Below are 19793 nucleotides of genomic sequence, written 5' to 3' on the forward strand. Positions count from 1 at the left end.
TTCCTTCCAAAATGTAAAACTTTAGCTGTCTCTTCTGAAGAGTTTATCTGGTATAATAGCTCTTAAATTTTTCCTCAAGAAATTTTAATTATTTAATGTTTCTTCTTTCACATCTGTTCTGACATTTAATTCTGTGTCACTAGCTTCATAAAAACCACACCAAAATTACAAATATAGTTAAATGACTGTAAAGTGTTTTGTAAATATAGGTATCATAGAAATATAAGACATTATTTCCAATTAGGTGACAACACATATAGAGTGGCATTCTCCCACCTTTGAGAAACTGGTATTCATTAGCACAGAAATAATTGTCACTCCCATCATCATTTCACATTTTGTGAAATACATTATCTCTCACTATTATCTGAGGTTAAATTGGCTGCTAACATTGATCAATTTTTTGTTGTATTTTGCCCAAGTAATTTAAATTGCACTGACTTGCATTTGTAAAATGAAGATGTGATAGGCAGAATTTTAAAGTGTTCCCAAGATTCCTGTCACCTGGTTATTCAATTAAACACTAATTTAGGTGCTGCTGTGAAGAGACTTGTGTGGGTTTAATTAAGGTCTAATCAATGACCTTAAAATAGAGAGATTATCGTGAATTAACTGGGTGGGTCCAGTGTAATCACATGAGTCCTTAAAAACAGAAGAGGAAGACAGAAAAGAGATTTCAAGCATGAGGAGGAATTGAAGCACCTTTGCTGGTGCCAAGAAGTAGAGCCCATGTACTGGACTGAAGAGAGGCCTCGAGGAGCGAAGGGCAGCTCAGCCAACAGCCAGCGAGTAGATGTGCGCCTCAGGCCAAGAGCTGAATGAACCAGGAAGCAGATTCTCCCCCAAGTCTTCAGTAAAGAACACATCTCTACTGACATCTTGATTTTAGCCCAGTGAGACCCATTTTGGACTTCTAACCTACGGAACTGTGAGCTTATAAATGGGTGTTGTTTTAAGTCACCATGTTTGTGGTAATTTAAGTAGTAATAGAAAATACAGAAGGCAAAGTGTCAAAATTTTAAAAAACTGTATCTTCTACTGTGGCGTCTACCATCCTCTGAAGTAAGAGGTATGGTCAGCCCCCGAGAGAGTGACAGAAAGGTGTGATCACATGCTTGATATAGTTTCTGTGGATGATTGGGGGCCCCACCCATGGGGCCGGGAGATTTTCTCTGTGGCTGATTAGTCACAGTAGTGTGAGTGCAAGGAACACAGGCAGTTGTACTTACCCAGCAGCAGTGTAAAGGGATGGAGGATTGTGGAAATCTATGATTGAGAGGATAGACCATCGATTCTAAACTGAGTAAGAAAGGAAGTGAAAGCCACAATGACCTAATGAATTAGGAGGGGTAAGGGATTGAATTTCCCCCTCAGTCCTGATTGGCCGGAGAAGGCATACAAATCTTTCCACACACCAACAGCTTATTGCGGTGCCCACCTGACTGCTGGAATACTTTACATCTGTCATCTCATTTAAAGATCATTCTAAGAACTCAGAAGTTTGTCCTTTTATTCTACTCATGAGGAAATTGAGACTTAAGGAGGTGAAGGTATTTGTCCAAGTTCTGAATACTAATTAGTTGTGGAGCCTGAACTCAAACACTGCCAGTCTGATTCCACACTGCATGCCCTTTGCCATAGGGCCATATTGTGAGTTCAAACAAAACAATGCTAAGGTGTAGATCAATACATGACTATTAATTGGATAATGCATCCGTGAGGGGTGACGAGGACACTGCAGTGACAAAAGATTTCTGTCCTCTCCAACACAGGTTTATCGGAAGCTCTCTTTTTTCTCTTTCCTCAGTCCTTCAGAGGAATTAGATGCTAAATCCAGAAGTTTTATACTCATTGGAAATGAGCAATGATTTCTGAAAAGATAATAAATGTAAGGTGTTTTGAGTACTTCTTTTGCTGGATGATCCTGATCTTCTTGCTGAATGAAATCTATTTGTGGGAAATGATTACGGCAGGAATTGTCTGTTGTGAGGTTTGGAAGTAGAGGGTGTAAAGGAAAAAGTAGTAACATGTAAAGCAACTGAAGGGACGTATGTCGACGTATAATGCTCAGTCATCATCTAGCGTTAAAACAAACATTATTAAAACATTATGTAGCTGGTTTTGATTTATTTTCAGTTGAGTTTTGTCATTTGCTCCCTTACACTCAAAGTGTGGTCCTTCCTGGGAGCTTGTTAGAAATGAAGAAACCCCCCCACACACCAGGCCCCACCCTAGGCCTACCAGAGCAGAATGTGTACTGTCACAGGACTCCCAGTGGTTCAAAAGCATTCCACAGTCTATTCTGTTTATTCATTAACAAGTACCAGCTAGTCTCAACTTTATGATAAATACTGTATCATTGATTTATAAGAATTTTACTTCTGCTTATTCATAAGAAAATTGAAGAACAGCTCTTGTTTTTCAAATTCCTTGGAATTACATAATTTGATAATTTATTCACAAATCAAGAGCGATTTTCTTCAGGACAATTTTTCATAGTAATTTAATTTCATGCAATGCCTTGAGAGTAGAATTTGGAACAGTTAAATAGAAAAGCTGTAGAGTCACTTAAATTCCAAAACTCCCCTTAAGAGTGATGAAAAATCTTTCCCGGGAAGATTTATGGAAAATAGACAGGAATAGTCATTTGAGAGTGGCCAAATTCAATGTCAAGGGTCTCAACTGGGATCCTGTCTGATGAAGGCCGATTTGATTTCAAAACAAGTTCCAACTCCTAATAGAACTATCAGTCTGAGCAAGGATACCAGCCTGGTACTTCCATCAGAAAGAAAAATCAGGGACTGCTCAAAAATCATGCACTGTCAGCATATGGTATGTTGAATATATTAAACTCCCTTCTCTTGATGTGGGGACCCCTTGATATTTTTAAAGCAAGATGTTGACCATTAATTCAAGACTTTAAATCCAACCAACATCATATCTGTTACTTCACAATCAATTCTGAGATATTATGTGTTCTTTGGGATTTTAGATCTTTGGATATTTCTCCTCTGAAGAAGATTCTCTTGCTTCCCAGCTGGATGAAGAAAATTTGGTTTTTCTTGTTTCTAGAAAACAGCGAGTTGTAATTTCAGGTGATATTGTTAATTTCCCTTCCAAATGAATGTGGATTTTAATATTTTCTCAAATATAAATATTGGGAATATAATATTTCCATAGAATCACTTCTTATTTTATTTACTTGCTAAATACTTTATAACTGAGGGTGGGGTGTGTGAGTGTGACAGTTTCATACGTAATATCGGAAGAAACTGTACCTGCAGTTGAGTTTAAAATATTATCATTGCTCTGAAGGACACTAAGTAGGGAATGTGTGTGTGTGTTTGGGGAATGGCGAGGGGAGAATCACATTGTACTGAGGAGGCTCAGATCTCCAGTTAAAGCTCTCTACCACGGCACCTCAATAATGCACATTCCAGTACCAAATGGAGTCACATTTCTTTTGAAATATTCTTAAAATTGAATTTTCAAGTTTTTGCTGATTAGAACTCCTTCCCACACTCTCATTCTCAATTATCTCATGGAGATTTAACCCTACATGTAAAACTGCGTTTAGGCCACAGAGGGGTGTTATCTCAGTTTAGGAAGTCTCCAGTTTACATGTCAGTTATTTTAAAATTTACTCTTGGGGCCCAGGAACTCCAGTCTTTTTCTACTGTTGACACTGCAGGTTTTCTTTCCTTTTCTCCCTCCAGGAAGGGAGAGGTCCAGGAAGAAGAAAGGCAAGCCCTGGAACCAGCCCTTACTCATCAGCATTTCAACCCAAAATCTGAAATGAAGTGCCTAGTCTAGGTTGAATCTTGTCTTTCTTTAAAAAAAGCACCTGAGCTTACTTCAGTCATTGTAAACCAAGCCTACCCTTGTCTTTGACCTTTCCTTAGCCCAACCTTAGGACTCACCAAAGCTCAACCTCTGGCCATGGGAGCTCTCATCATAAAACAGAAGCAAGGGGGCTGTCCTTTCTGCCACCACTACTAAGCTGAAGAGGGGCCAGTGAGCAGGGGACACATGTTGCTGGTATCCCAAGTTAGAACATTGGAAACATCTTTCTAGATGGCAGTTGGGTTCTGTAGTTTATTTATTCACTCAACAAACATTTATTAAGGTCTACCATGTGGGCTGGGTAGCTTTCTAAGTGCTAAGGACACAGCAGTGAACAAACGATTTAATTAGGGAGGTCATAGAAGACTGCACTGGGAAGGTGATAAGAGACCTGGAGTTGGTAAGAGAGCAATTATAATATGTCTTGATGTGGGCCTCTTTGGGTTCATGTTGTTTAGGATTCTCTGTGCTTCTTGGATTTGTATGTTTATTTACTTCATTTGGCTAGGAAAGTTTTCAGTCATTATTTCTTGAAATAGGTTTTCAATTCCCTGCTCTATCTCTTCTCTTCATGGTACCCCTATGATGCAAATGTTGGTATGCTTGATGTTTTCCCAGAAGCCCCTTATGCTATCCTTATTTTTTGTATTCTTTTTCTTTCTTTCTTTTTTCTTTTTCTTTTTTCTTTTTTTTTTTGCTGTTCTGATTGGGTTTTTCTGCTACCTTATCTTCCAAATCGCTGATTCAATCTCTGCTTCATCCAATCTGCTGTTGATTCCTTCTAATAGATTCTAATTTCAGTTATTGTATTCTTCATTTCTGACTGGTTCTTTTTATTTTTCTATCTTTTATGTTTTGTTGGACGTTCTCAGTGAGATCATTGAGCATTCTTATAACTAGTGTTTTGTATTCTGCATCTGGTGGATTGCTTGTCTCCACTTTGTTGAGTTCTTTTTCTGGAGCATTGTTCTGTTGTTTGTTTGTTTGTTTGCTTTTATTTGGGACATGTTTAATTGTCTCCCCACTTTAGCTGCCTCCTTTTACTTCTATGTATTAGATAGGGCAGCTTTATTTCTTGATCTTAGTAGAGTGGCCTTATGTAGTAAGTGTCCTATGGGGCTCACTGACAGAGCCTTCCATGGTCACCTGAACCAGGTGCTTCAGGTGTATCCCTTGTGTGGGTCATGTGTGCCCTCCTGTTGTAGTTGAGCCTTGGTTGCTGTCTGAATGTCAGTGAGAGGGACTGGCCCTCAGGCTGATTGTTTGTGATGACTGACCATGACTATAGTAGAGGAGCTGTTGTGCAGGGGCTGAACCTACAGAGTAGGATTCGATTTAGCAGGACTCTGGTACCTGCCAAGACAACCTTTTGGGTGTGTTATTTATGGAGGTGTTTGGGTAGTGGTCTGATGTGGTTTGAAGCTGGCCACTGGGTGTTTTGGTTTGGGGGCCTATTAGAAGGGGCTCTGTTGCAGGCCACGGCCAGCTGCTGCTTGTGCCCTGCCCAGGGCCACTCAGCATAAACTACAAAGTAATCTTCAGATAATTGACACTTGTAGTGGGCTTGGTGGTACTTGAGAGAGGCTAGGCTGCGACCTGAGACCAGCTGCCTCTAGTGGTAGGCTTGGGGCTGCTCAACAAGAGTTACAGATCATGCCAAGGCCTGATGCTGCTTGTTTGAGGTTTGTGAACCTTTGAGAGATTTTAGGAAAGTCCACAACATGAGCCAAGATAACTGTTTGTATGGAAAAGCCACAGGAAGCAGTGTGGATGGGCCTACATGTTGGGTGGGGTGAAGTCTCAAAGAATTGTCAGGGCAGAGCAAATGGTGTTAGCCAAGTTGATGGAGACTCACACATGGTATCTGGCTGCATCTGCATGCTGGGTTGGGGGGAGGGCTCAACCAAAAAACAATGGCTTCTACCAGCACTTCTGTCTGGGAGAAAGCTGCCCTTCCATCACTTTCCCTGAAGGCAGACAATTCAGTTCTTCCCATATGTCCCTGGTGCCTCCGGTGTAGCTGCTCCAGAGCTGGAGCTCAGAGTGAGTCTGTCAGTAAGTGTATGTGCAGGTCCTTTAAGAGGAATGTCTGCAACTCCAGCCCTTCTCTGTTTTACTCAGCCATAATCTCCACTGGTTTTCACAGCCAATAGTTGTGGGAACATTTTTTCCTGGCACTGGAACCCTAGGCTGAGGAGCCTGGTGTGGAGCTGGGATCCTTCACTTCTCTGAGAGGACTTCTGCAGCTGAGATATCTCTCCTAATTCTCAATTATCGCATGTGAGTGTGGAAACAGCCCAGTCCGTGTTCCACATCTCCTACTAGTCTCAAGGTAGCTTCTTCTGTATGTCACCAGTTATAGGACTTTTGTTTAGCTAGACTTCAGGTGATTCTCAATGATTGTTGCACTGTAGTTTAGTTGTGATTTTGATGTGGTCATGAGATAAAGTGAGCACAGCATTTACTTACTCTGCCATCTTCACCCTCATACTTTAAATGTTTATTCTGGCTCTTGTGTTGAAAATAGTCTCTAGTAAGGAAGGAGTGGAAGCAGAGAGAATAGGATAGTGTTCTTAGCCTTGGTTTCATTATTAATCTCCTAAGGAGCCTTTTAGACATTTTTTTCCAATTATTGGCCCTGCTCATGACATTTTAATACCTCAGATCTAGTGTGTATCTGTTTTTGTACTATATGTATATTTGAGTATTATGCACAATAAGAGTCAGACTCATTCACACACCCCTCAAGAACGGATTTGCACCTTATTGGGGGCAGTGTTTTTTCTGTTGAGAATGCATGAATTAGAGTGATGCAACTAAAGTATGAGATTGTTTTCTGCTTTTTCTCTCTAAGAGTTTATAATTATAAAAACCAAATCACCCTGCAAAGAGACCCAATATGTGTGACTTTATCATTCAGCACAGAGGCAATAAAACTTGAAAATGTCTAGTGTTTTTCTCAGAATTCACAAAGTTAAAAAAAAAAATCCTTAATAATAATTATAAGATAGTTTCCTACTTTTATACTGGAAAGACTAAGAAAGTATTAGGTTTTAGTTCTGTGTAAACCATAATGGTGACAGTTCAAGGAAAGATTCCTGAGGTATGCAAAATCTCAAAATAAAAATGATTCTAAAAGATGTTTGAAAAACATTCTCTGAAATGTGCATGTGTGTGTGTGTGTGTGTGTGTGTGTGTGTGCGCGCGCGCGCGCGTGCGGGGGTGTATCTTATGTTTTCTTGGGAGCGCATACACCACATTTAGTTGGAAAGTGCTACAGAGACAGATTAGTATCTCTAGGGATAATTAAAAAGCCACATTTGCTCATTTTTATGGTTTTATTCTGCATTAATTTTTAAGTAACTAGGACTTTTCTAGGGGAAAGTTGGTTGTTTTCTTTTTTAAACAAATCTAACAAGTGACTTTTAGGATCCTACTGCTGGGAGTTGAACTAAATATTATATCATTGACAGGTAGCAGAAGACGAGATGTTATTAAGTGCATTGTCAAGATTCCTCAGTTGGATTTACTGATAGCAGCTTCTCAGAAAGGATTAATAACCGTCTTTAATAGCCAGGTAATTTGATCTTGGACTCCTCTCTTTCCTTCCTTCCTTCCTTCCTTCCTTCCTTCCTTCCTTCTTTTGTTTTGACTATACATTATGCATATGTATTAGGTGCAGCAGAAACCATAAACCATATTTCAGAGTTATTCTAAAAAACAAAACCAAATATGGCCAAAATGAGGAGATTGCTGAGCCCCAGAAAAGTTTTTGAGATTTTTATAACTGTATTCAGCATTGTTTCTCAGGGTGTCTTGTTGAACCACATGGCATCAGAAAAATTAAAGGATGATCCTGGATGATTTCTCAGATAAAATCGAAATATCTCACAAGCCAAGTAATCTTGTCATAATCCTACTAAGTAATAAAGAATCCAAACAAAGACCTTAGACTTGGAGTAAGAAAATGGCTCAAATTCTAGGCTCTTTATTTTACTAGCGATGATGTGAAGTGGAAAACTTCATGAGCCAACGTATCTTTTCACATCTCTTTTCTTACATCTGTAAAATGTGGACAATAGGACCAGTCCTTTCTCCCTCAGAGGGTTGTATTGAAGGTCAAATGAGATAATGAATGCAGAAGCACTTTATGAACAATAAATTCCTATATAAATGTAAGGCATTGCTCTTAGTAATGTTATTTCTTTCTAAATTTATAAGTTTTGGACTTCTATTTTTAAAATATGAGAGTTTAATGAAATGTCTGATGATATAGTTTACATTGTATTTTAGTATGAAAATAGAAGGTGAATGGTATTAAATATAAAAAATAATTTCAATTGCTAGTTTATTTTCAACTAGAGGCAATAATGTTGTTAAAATTTCAACAACAATTTTCAGCTCCTCAGTGATCTTCATTACGGGCCCCCAGATTCTGTCAGGAGAGGCCCGCCTGCACTTGGAGGCGATGCAATGGGAGATTTTGAGCGTAGGTGTGGAGCCTGGGTCCTTGCCCAGCTGTGTATTATTTACCTCCATGCCTTAGTTCCTCCTCATTCAGACCCAGAAAACTTCCCTCCCTAGGTAGTTGTGTTGATTAAATGAGTTAATATAATGTGTTTAGCATCACTGTAAGCACTCAGCAAATGTTAGCAATTAGGATTACGAACAAATAATATAAAAACAAAATGAGAAAATTTTCCTCAATCTTTTTTTCAATACATTATTTCCCTTCTCCTTTTTTACCTTTTCCTCAAAAATAGAATTAAGATGGTATCTAAAGAAAAATGTGAGATGAAAAATAATAATCTTTATAATAAAACAGTTCAGGATTATGAGAAATAAATGAAGTGGCCTTATATTTCCAGAAACGTGTGTCTCTCTCTCACACACATACATCGCTTAAACAATTATTTTAAGATTTGATACACCAGGAATAAATGGTATATTGAATGTTGCATGCCTTACAAATAGGATGATGAATTCTATGGGAAAAGTAATTTGGTAGGGTAGGTCACAGGAATAATTTATTAAAAGGTAGTCATTAACAATGCAAAATATCTTATAATAGGATAATCCATAATTTAGATTCTATCTGAAGTCAAATAAATATATTTAAGGATTATCTTGGTGCTCTCTGGAGGACTTGGTAATCTGGAGTGTAAATGTCATTCATAAAGATTCCTGGAGAAAAAAAGGCTAGATTTTAAAAATTCAAGATATCTATCAGGATTATGAAAGATTTAATGATAATAAGATAATTTTAGTGACTTCTACTAAGGATGGAGGTTCAGAAACTGAAGAGGAGAAACCACAGGTGTTCTGTCTTCTACTCACGAATTTCCTTAGTATATTTCTTCCCATCTAGAAATAAGCTCCTGGTTGGAAAGCATTTTTGAACTCTTCAGATGAAAGACATATTGCAATGACCTCAATTAATAATTTTAGCATTCACCCTGATTTTTTCTTTTTCACATAATCCATTCCTTTCAGGCAGCCATTTCCTAGACATTTGAGCATGCAAAAGAAACCAGGTATTTCATACACTTCGATTAAACAATTAACACGCCTTAAGGGTCTAAAAGGCTGCCCATGGACACAATAGTTCTGCACCAATCTGTGGTCTTCAACCACCATACTACCCAGAGCATGATATTCATTCAACAGATACTGAATAAAAGAGGAAGCCCACTGGATAGAATGTTCTTAATTCTCTCAATTACTTGAGAGAGCACTTTCAAATGAAGAAATGGTTTCTTCCTGCATCGCTTTATATTCATATTGACCTATTTAACATTCTTTTAACTACTCTTGCCATTGCTGTTAGTATTATTTTGCACTCCCAGTTTTTGATAGCGAATGTTGCTCTGAATAACTAAAGAATGTGAGACAGTCTGCAAATAGAAGGAACAAAAGAAATATTAAAGTATAAGACTCTAAGTGCACAGTCAGCAGGCTTAAAGACAAGCCACAAAAGCAGAAACCTAGGCCAAAGCAAACAACATTCCAAAGAGCAAGAATCTTCAGGGGAAGGAGAAACAGGGAGGAGGGACTGATGGAAGGTGAAAATGGCAAGTGAGATTAAACCAAGGAGTTACTGTGTCAAGAGCGTTCTCACCTTCAGCAGTAATGCCAACTAGATTTCATTGTTCTCTTTCTTCTGTCTATAGATGAGAGTGCATACCAGCACCAATGTTACAGTAAGTACATTTTTAAAATTCCTAATTAAGTCAAATTTAGGGCTATGACGATGGTTCCTCCATAACCAATCACAGTCTCAGTGAAGTGCTGTGAGAATAAGATGTTTTCATGGGTTGTTAATTTACGTTTATTGGCTGCAACTAAACCTCGCCCAACAGCAAAGGGGACCCAGATATTGTTTTCTGGAGTTAAACTGACCGCGGAGAATTGCTTGGAATCTGATTACTCCCGGAAGCTTCAATATAAAAGCTTCTCCTGAATTCTTCCGAGCGACCGTTACTGGGAAATGTAAAAAATGGACACAACCCAGATTGTGAGAACAAGGAAATAATTTGAAATCATTTTATTTTAAACTTGGAAACAAGATAAAAATTCGAGTGCGATTTTGTAGTTAATTTAATCCGTGTTGCTAGTTGGGAAAGTAACCTTGCGGCAGCGGTACGGAGGCCATCTCTCAGAATCCCACCCAGGTTTGATGAGAGCCAGGAGAAGGCTTAACTTTTCCCGCTGCTTGCATGTGGCAGGTGCGCTGAACCACAAAGGAGGGCACCAGGCAGTCTGGTTTCTCTCTAAGGCCCCGAGCCTTTGTTTCTTAAACTTAAAAAAACCTGTTAGAACTTCTAATAGGTTTTTACTGAAGATTCAAGGGCGTGTCTGAAACACTCGTGCAGTTCCTGGCACAGCCGGCCCTCCTAAGAGGGCGCTGTTCTCGTGCAGTACTGTGTTGTCCTTGCTGTTACTGACCCTACCCATGCCAACTCAGGGCAAGACACACGACAAGCTAATTGGCCTCAAGTCGATCATTGACCAGGTAAGCACTGAGGTCGTTCCTAGCTAAAAATCTTAAGCATGGAGACAGGGCCTGAGTACTCGATTAATCCAGTCTCCCTGTGTGTCCCTGTGAGGAAGTGTCTTCACTTGAGTGAACAGTGCACAAAGGTGCCCAACAGTTCCTTCAGTGGCTATGCACCAGGAAGCACCATGGTTCTCCAGCTGACAGTGCTGAGAAGCTTGGAGTGAGAGGACAAGGAGAGCCTCTTGAGAGCCTCTCCTCAAGATACCAAAGAAGAGGCATTGTAGGCTTCTCTGCAAACAATAGGGAAAAATAGGATTTTAATGTGACTAACCTGCTCTTTAGTAACTATCACCATGTGATAGAACGAAACACAATACATATACACCCCCCTCCAATTCTGTGCTTCTATCAGGATACCTCCTGGATTACAGGATGTGACTACCTCGCACAGCTGAAACGAATTGTTGCCACTACAGAAAGGACCATTATTGTCTGGGATTATAAAGCTCAAGGGAACAGCCAGGTACTGTGCCAAGAGAAATATTCAAAGAAATAAGACCATCTTTTCCATACTGGTAGGACATGAGTGACACTCTCTCTACTGAATATCAGTTTTCTTATATGTAAAATGAGGAGGTTTAACTAAATAATCAAGTTCAGCATTAATATTCTGTGACTCTAGTTAAAAGAGAACATTCTTTCCATTTAATGTGTGTTTAATTTGGGGGTATTGTTTTGTTTCCTCTTTTGTATAGTTTAGTATTTGAGAGAAAGACTAATTCCATTATTTTATACCTTCTCTGAATCCAAGCATTAACATTTTGTTTATGCTCATGTTATCAAGTTCAAATCTTTTCTCTCCAATTCAGCTTCATTTGGTAAGAAGATTACTAAAATCAAATGCCTAATTCTGGCAAAAAATCTAGTGGAACAGATGTTAATGTTAACACCTTCAGTGGCTGAGCTGTTACCACTTAACCAAATCACAATATTTATTGAGCATTTGCAGACATGTAGAAGTAATGAACATTTTCCTGCATGCAAACAAAATTCAGGATCTCATGAATAAACATAATATACAATATAATGATGCAAAAAAATTATACAGTAAAAAGAAACAAGTGCAATAAGGGCTCAGGTAGGGGTGAGGTTATAAAAAAAATGCCCCCAGGATGCAAGCTGATTTGAAAGACATGGAGGATTAAGAAATACTTTAACCTTCCTTTCTGTCCCTAGTCACAGTGAAAAACTAAATTTCTCATGCTTGTCCACAATCTTGTAACCAACTAGAAATGCCAGGATGATTTTTTAAAAGGCAACTGATTGCTTAATGTACTTTATTATGTGATGTGTCCCTATCTCGTGTCCTGTCGTTTGATGGTAACTTCTTCTCCTTCCAGCTCTCTCTTGTTTTCACTCTTGCTTTTCAATTGTTTCCAGTCCCTTGAAAGTGTGTTCTTCCTTTCTTCAGTCCCCATCCCTCCTCTCTCTTCCCGCCCAGCTATGCCCACTGGGTGGGTCATCTGGGCTAAAGTCATCATCACCTTCCATTTTCTTAAATCTCTATCCTTCAAAACTGTCATCCAGGATAGACGCTACAGCTCTTCTCTGCTTCTGGGCAGAGGCTGAGCACTGCTGGTGAAACACACAAAGCCATACTCGTTGGTTTCACTGCAGATTCAGGGTCTGCAGACTCACCTGAGCACTCAGTAGCTTCTGTCAGTCTCTTTCGTATCCTCATCAGCTCACTTTCCCATTCCTGACCAGGATTCCAAAATCCCATTATTCTTCTCAAGTCCTCTCCCTCTCAGCTGATGAACTTGCCCCTATTTTCTTGAGAAAACTGAGTCTCTGAGATTTTACCTCTTTCAAATTCCAGCCTTCCCACCTACAGCTTTAAATATGAATACTCTCATACTTCCCTCTTTCTTCTTTTCTCTCTCTGAAGATGAAATTTCCTTGCATCTGACACTCTCATCCCTCCTGCCTCATCCAGGACAAGGCTCCATGGCCTCTTCCCTATCTTTTTGTCACTAATCTCTCCTTCTAGGCTCCTTCCTCTTAACCACTTCTGAATCTTCCTCTCAGCTACTTCAGGCCCCAGATCAAATGTCACCTTCCCTGACCGTGGGATCTAAAGTGGCCTCTTTAGTCACTCTTCATCACAGCACTCTGCTCTATTTCCTCACACGCACTTTCCATTATCTAAAATTATCTATTTTATTCCTCCATCTTTCCCCACTAGAATGGAAGCCCACAAAGTCGGAAACCTGTCTTGTTGATCATGGTATGGCCAGTGCCTAGAGTAGTTCTTGGCATATTGTAGGTACTCAATAAATATTTGTTGAATGACTGAATGAACCTCTAAATATGTTCGAGTTTTACTCATTCTGCAGGGAATGAAACAAATTAAATTTTTTAGAAATATTTTTTCTTCCATCTTAAATAGAGACTGAGTTCCAGGAGAGCAATCGCTGTATAGCTTAGTGAACTCAATTTAATAGCAGAGTCAGCTAGACAAATGCTTGTTGAACATTTCTGTATAAACTTGGGTATTAGGATATTTTTCTCCAGATAACTAACTCCTTGTAAAATAATTGGGACTGTAATATTTGATTTACCTTTTTATCATCCAATTTTATGTCAATGGTCTAAACATTGTCCAAAAAGCAGAATCCGAAGCAATTTAGGACTGAAATATATCTAATTCTTATAACCCAGTCATTAAGTAGTCAGGGTCAGACCTTTTATGCTTTTTGTTAATATTGCCTTACAAATCCAAGACAGGGACATTCACAGTATTACATTGGGAAAATCTCATTGCTACTGAGAGAGAAGTAGGTACCTCACCATTTCCTCCCCAAAACACCTCAAAACACAATGTTGGGTTCACAGTGAATATTCATTAACTTTTACTTGGTTAACTTTGTTTTCAAGCCCTTTAACCTTTGGGAGTGTCTAGAGTGAGAAACATCAGAAGTAAAACTTTTATTAAATAATAGGGATAATATTTAAATTTAATACTTAGATATTTAGAGCAATGTGATAACTTATTAAAAGTATTCTTCTGTTTCTAGGAAAACTATTTTGTCATAAAGCCTATGGATCACTGCCTCCTTTGTGTGTGTGTAGTGTCTCTGCCTGACCATCTCTGCCGAGATGACATCCTCTTGGGGGATGATGGTGGTTTTGTGAACAAATTCACAGTAAACAGTGATGACTTTGGATTAAAGCAGGCAAAATCCAAAAAAAAATCACAAAATCAGATCTTAGACTCGAAGAACTTTAAAAGGTAAGAGTATTACATGGGTAGTTCAATGGATTTAATATAGACATTGTTCAAGGATTTATATAATAAAAATAATGTGCCAGACAGATGGTGGAGCAGGTAAATGTTCTACCTGCCTCCTCTTACAACCACATAAAAATTACAACTGAACTACATAACACGCAATGAAGAACACACGGAAGAGGCTACTTCGAGACTGGTAGGAAGGCAAAGACACAAAACGACCTGGTCCCACTCCTACAAATGGTGGCTGAAATAGCTGCAGAGTCTCCCCTGAGGAGCACCAGGGACACATGGGGAGGAACTGATTGTCTGGCTTCAGGGTGAGGGCTGGAGTGGTAGTTCTCTCCCAGACAGAAGTCCTGGTAGAAGGTATTGTTCCTTTGTTGAGCCCTTCCTCATGTGCCTTGTAGACCTTGGCAACCATCATATCTAAGTCCCCATCAATGTAGCTAACACTGGTCACCCCACCCTGGTGACTCCCCGAGACCTCACCCCTCCCAACGTGTGGGCCCACCCAAGCCATTTCCATTGGCTTTTCCATACAAACAGCCTGTCTTGACTTATGCTGCAAATTTTCTTAACATCTCTCAAAGGCTCACAGATCCTAAACAAGCAGCATATGGCCTCAGTGTGCTCCATACCTCTTACTGAGCAGTCCCAACCCCGGCACTAGCGGCAGCTGGTCTTGGTTCCTGGATCAGTCTCTTGAGGCACTTCCAAGCCCAGCATAGTGGCAGCCATTTGCAGACTGCTTGGTGGCTCATGCCAGGTGGACCCAGGCAGGGCACAGGCTGCAGCTGAACTTAGCCTGTGGCAGGGCCCTTTCCAGGAGGCCTAACCTGCGTGCCCAGTGCTCAGCCTCAGTCTGAGCCAGAGCACCACCCGGGGTCACCTGAGGACAACATACCAAAAGGGCAAACAAGGCAAGCACTAAAGCTCTGCTAAAGCGAATGCTATTCTGTAGGGTCAGACCCTATAAAACAGCTTCTCCACTGGTCACTGCTAGTCAACATAACCAATCAGTGTGAGGGTCAATTCCTTTCATTAAAGAGCAAACACCAGCCAAGGCCCAATTACAGCAGGAGGGCACATACAACTCATACAAGGGCCACACCTGGGGCACCTGGAGCAGGTGACCAGGGACACCATGCCAGTGGGCCCCACAAGATACCTACTACATAAGGCCACTCTGCTCAGACAATGAGATAAAACAGCTCTGCCTAATACATAGAAACAAACACTGAGAGGCAGCCAAAATGGAAAGACAAACACACATGGCCCAAATAAAGAACAGAATTAAGATCCCAAAAAAGAACTCAACTAAATGGAGACAAGCAATCTACCAGATGCAGAGTTCAAAACACTGTTTATAAGGATGCTCAATAATCTTAGGGGAAGAGTAGAGGAACTCAGTGAGAACTTTAACAGAGAGATAGAAAACATAAAAGTGGAGATAGAAAATATAAAAAAAAAAACACTCAGAAATAAAGAATACAATAACTGAAATGAAGAATACCTTAGGAGGAATTAACAGTAGATTAGATGAAGCAGGGGACTGAAGCAGGGGACTGAAGCAGCAATTTAGAAGATTAGATAGCAGAAAACACCCCATTAGAACAGCGACAAGAAATAAGAATTAAAAAAATGAGGATAGTTTAAGGGACCTCTGGGACAACATCAAACATGTCAACATTCACATCATAGGGATAGCAGAAGGAGAAGAGAGAGAGCAAGGAATTGAAAACCTATTTCAAGAAATGATGACTGAAAATTTCCCTAACCTGGTGAACAAAACAGAGATACAACTCCAGGAAGTGCAGAGTCCCAAAAAATTTGAACCCAAAGAGATTCACATCAAGACATATTATAATTACAATGCCAAAGGTTAAAGACAAATAGAATCTTAAAAGCAGCAAGAGAAAACAATTAGTTACCTACAAAGGAGCTCCCATAAGACTGTCAGTTGATTTCTCAACAGAAACTTTGCAGGCCAGAAGAGATTGACAGGAAATATCCAAAGTGATGAAAAGCAAGGACCTACAACCAAGATTACTCTACCTAGCAAAGCTACCATTTGGAATTGAAGGATGGATAAAAAGCTTCCCAGAAAAGAAAGAGCTAAAAGAGTTTATCAACACCAAACAGCTATTACAAGAAATATTAGGGGCACTTCTTTAAGAAGAAGAAGAAAAAAGATAAAAAATATGAAAAATAAAATGGCAATAACTACATGTCTATCAACAATTACTTCAAATGAAAAAGGATTAAATGCTTCAATCAAAAGATAGGGTGGCTGAAAGGATAAGAAAACAAAACCCTTAAATATGCTGCTTACAAGAGACACGCCAAATCGAAAGACATACACAGAATGAAAGTAAAGGGATGAAAAAAAGTGTTTCATGAAAATGAAAACAAACAAATCGAAAAAGCTGGAGTAACAATACTTACACCAGACAAAATAGACTTTAAAACAAAGACTATAGTAAGAGACAAAGCAGGACCCAGTAATCTTGCTTCTGGGTATTTATCTGAACAAACCTAAAACACTACTTTGAAGGGACATGTATATTCATATGTTTATTGCAGCATTATTTACAATAGTCAAGATATGGAGGCCACCTGGGTGTCCATTAGTAGATGAATGGATAAAGAAGAGGTGGTACTTATACAAAATGAAATATTACTCAGCCACAAAAAAGAATGAAATATTGTCATCTGCAACAACATGGATGGACCTAGAGCATATCATGCTGAGTGGAGTAAGTCAGACTAAGGAAGACCAGTGTATATGTGGAATCTAGAGAACAGGATAAACAAACAATAGAAACAAGGTCACAGATACAAAGGGCATTTTGATGGTTGTCAGATTGGGGAGTATGGGGATAGGTGAAGGGGGAAAAGAATTAAGAAGTACTAATTGGTAGTTACAACATAGTCATGGGGATGAGAGTTTAGCTTGGGGAATATAGTCAGTATTGTAATAACTGCATAGTGTCAGATGGGTACTGGATTTATTGGGGTGATCACTTCATAAGTTATATAAATGTCTAGTCACTGTGTCATATACCTGAAACTAACGTAATATTATATGTTGACTATAACTAAAATAAATAAAAATATTTAAAAAATAATTTAAAAAACCCAATGTGTCAGACACCATAATAAAGTTTGAAACACAAACTGAACAAGGAATGCCTCTTACCTCAAGTTACTTCCAATAGAGAAGACAGACAGGAAAATTAGCAACTGAGATTACTATTTTAAGTGCTATTGACAATTAAAATCTATAGAATCTATAGGTTTGTGAATGAATTAAGAGTTAAATTAAAAAATTAAATTATGAAAAAGCCATAAAATGTATATGTGACTATTTACTAGCACTTGAATATAGAAAAAGATTCTAAACAAAAGCAATAGATACAGAATTCAAATAAAAAATTTGATAAACTTGACTCTACACAAAGTAAAAATTTCTGGGCATCAAAAAAATTTTTTAAGTAAAAAATTGAAATAAATATTTATAACAAATATGATAAACAGCAGGTTAATACTCTTTAATAGGAATTAATATTCAGTTTAAAATCAATAATTCCCCAAGAGAAAGATGAGCAAAGGTCATGAACAGATAATCTGCACACATACACACACAGTACAAATGGTCAATAAACATTTCCAAATGATCATCAAGCAAAAATGCTAACAACAATTCTCTCCAACTGATGAGATTATGAGTGATATTTATTGTCTTATTTAGAATCGTAGTGTCTCTGAAGTTTTTAAACTAAGGCTTATATTTCTTTTATTAGCAGAAAAAAAATTGTATTAAGTATATCCTCTCTATTAACAACAACAAAAAAAACACCTCACTTAAAATCGGTATAATTTCTCACTTATAAAATTGCAGAAGATTCAAAATGAAGAAGAGGCCCTGAGATGGGTATTCTAACATACTGCTGGTGGTGGAAGTTATGGGTTGAATTTCTTTCTGGAAAACAATTTGGGCAGATGTGTCAAGGATCTCAGTAAACATTTATACATTGGGACCTGGGATCCCATTGTGTTTAAAAATATAAGTATGGTTATCGCAATGTTATTTCTAATGGTAAAACATCTAGTGTCCAACAATATGGAAATGGTTAATTTGAATGATTAATAATTTAAATAAATAATTCTGATATTACATAAATGTATAATATATAGTAAAATATAATGTTATATAAATATATATTTGCATATTTTATAACGTGCACACATATGGAATATATTTACACGTAAAATATATGTTTCATCAGATGTCTAAAAATATTTAAGGTACCAGATGCATTCAATGAATCATAGTATTAGGGAATGCCATGTACCCCCCATTAAATTATGTTTTGAAAAATATATAATATGAATAATGTCCATAATATAATATTAAGTAAAAAAATATTAAGTAAAACAACTTTTAATTTTTATGTACATATGAATTCATTTTTTTATATTTTCATTTTTATTTATTTTTCCCAGGTTTATTGAGATGTAATAGACAATTAGTTGCTCATATTTACATTGTACAATTCACTGAGTTTTTTTCGCTTACAGTTGGCATACGATAGTATATTATTTTCAGTTGTACAGCATGGTGATTAAAGATCTATACAATTCACAAAGTGATCGCCCCACTAAATCCGGTACCCACTTTACATCTCCACGGCCATTTTGTAACTATCCATTTGTACTTCGGAATCCCTCTGCCCTTTTTCACCATCTCCCACCCCTCCTCCCATCTAGTAGCTCTCAAAATATTCTCTGTATCTATGAGTTTGTCTCCATTCTTGTCATTGTTGCTTATTTTGTTCTTTAGATTCCACATGTACACGAAATCATGTGGCATTCGTCTCTCTGTCTGACTTACTTCTTCATTCAGCACAATACCCTTTAGGTCCATCAAGGCAATATCTTTTTCCAGCCCCTTCCTTTTGTTCTGGGTATGTCTTTAACTCTGAAATGAATCTCTTATAGGCAGCATATATAGGGGTCTTGTTTTCTTACTCATTCAACCACTCTATCTTTTTGTTGGAGTACTTAATTCTTTTCAATTTGCAGTACTTGTTGATAGGAATGTAGTTATTATCATTCTTTATTCCTGTTTTTGATACATGTTTTTCTTCATAAAAAAGTCCCTCCAACATTTCCTATAATACTGGCTTGGTGTTGATGAATTCCTTTAGCTTTTGTCTGGGAAGCTCTTTATCTGTTCTTTGATTCTAAAAGATAGCTTTGCAGGATAAAGTAGTCTTGGTTTTAGATCTTGGGTTTTCATCACTTTGAATATTTCCTGCTAATCCCTTCTGTCCTGTAAAGTTTCTTTAGAGAAATCAGCTGCCAGTCTTATGGGTGCTCCCTTGTAGGTAACTAGTTGCTTTTCTCCTGATGCTTCTAAGATTCTCTCTTTGTATTTAAGCTTTGGCATTTTAATTATGATGTGTCTTGATGTGGGCCTTTTGGAGGTCATCTTTTTGGGAACTCTCTGCACTTCCTAGAATTGTTTGTCTATTTCCTTCAACAGGTTAGGGAAGTTTTCTATCATTTTTTCTTTAAATAATTTTTCAACTTTCTGTTTTCCATCTTCTCCTTCAGGTACCCAATATGACAGGGCCTTTTTTACATTTAATCTCA

At 38.2% G+C, this 19793-nt stretch overlaps 1 protein-coding gene across 1 annotated transcript in view; it reads left to right on the plus strand.

The window, feature by feature from the left end:
• Positions 1-19793, plus strand: part of WDR64 (WD repeat domain 64) — a 113553-nt gene that overhangs the window by 13592 nt on the left and 80168 nt on the right. The window contains exons 4-8 of the mRNA XM_039883209.1: positions 2993-3095; positions 7317-7420; positions 10014-10043; positions 11253-11363; positions 13918-14132. Coding sequence (XP_039739143.1) covers positions 2993-3095; positions 7317-7420; positions 10014-10043; positions 11253-11363; positions 13918-14132 — 563 coding nt within the window. The remainder of the gene's footprint in view (positions 1-2992; positions 3096-7316; positions 7421-10013; positions 10044-11252; positions 11364-13917; positions 14133-19793) is intronic.

The sequence above is a fragment of the Pteropus medius genome, unplaced genomic scaffold (genome assembly GCF_902729225.1).
Source record: "Pteropus medius unplaced genomic scaffold, Ma_sr-lr_union100, whole genome shotgun sequence".
Lineage (NCBI taxonomy): Eukaryota > Metazoa > Chordata > Mammalia > Chiroptera > Pteropodidae > Pteropus > Pteropus medius.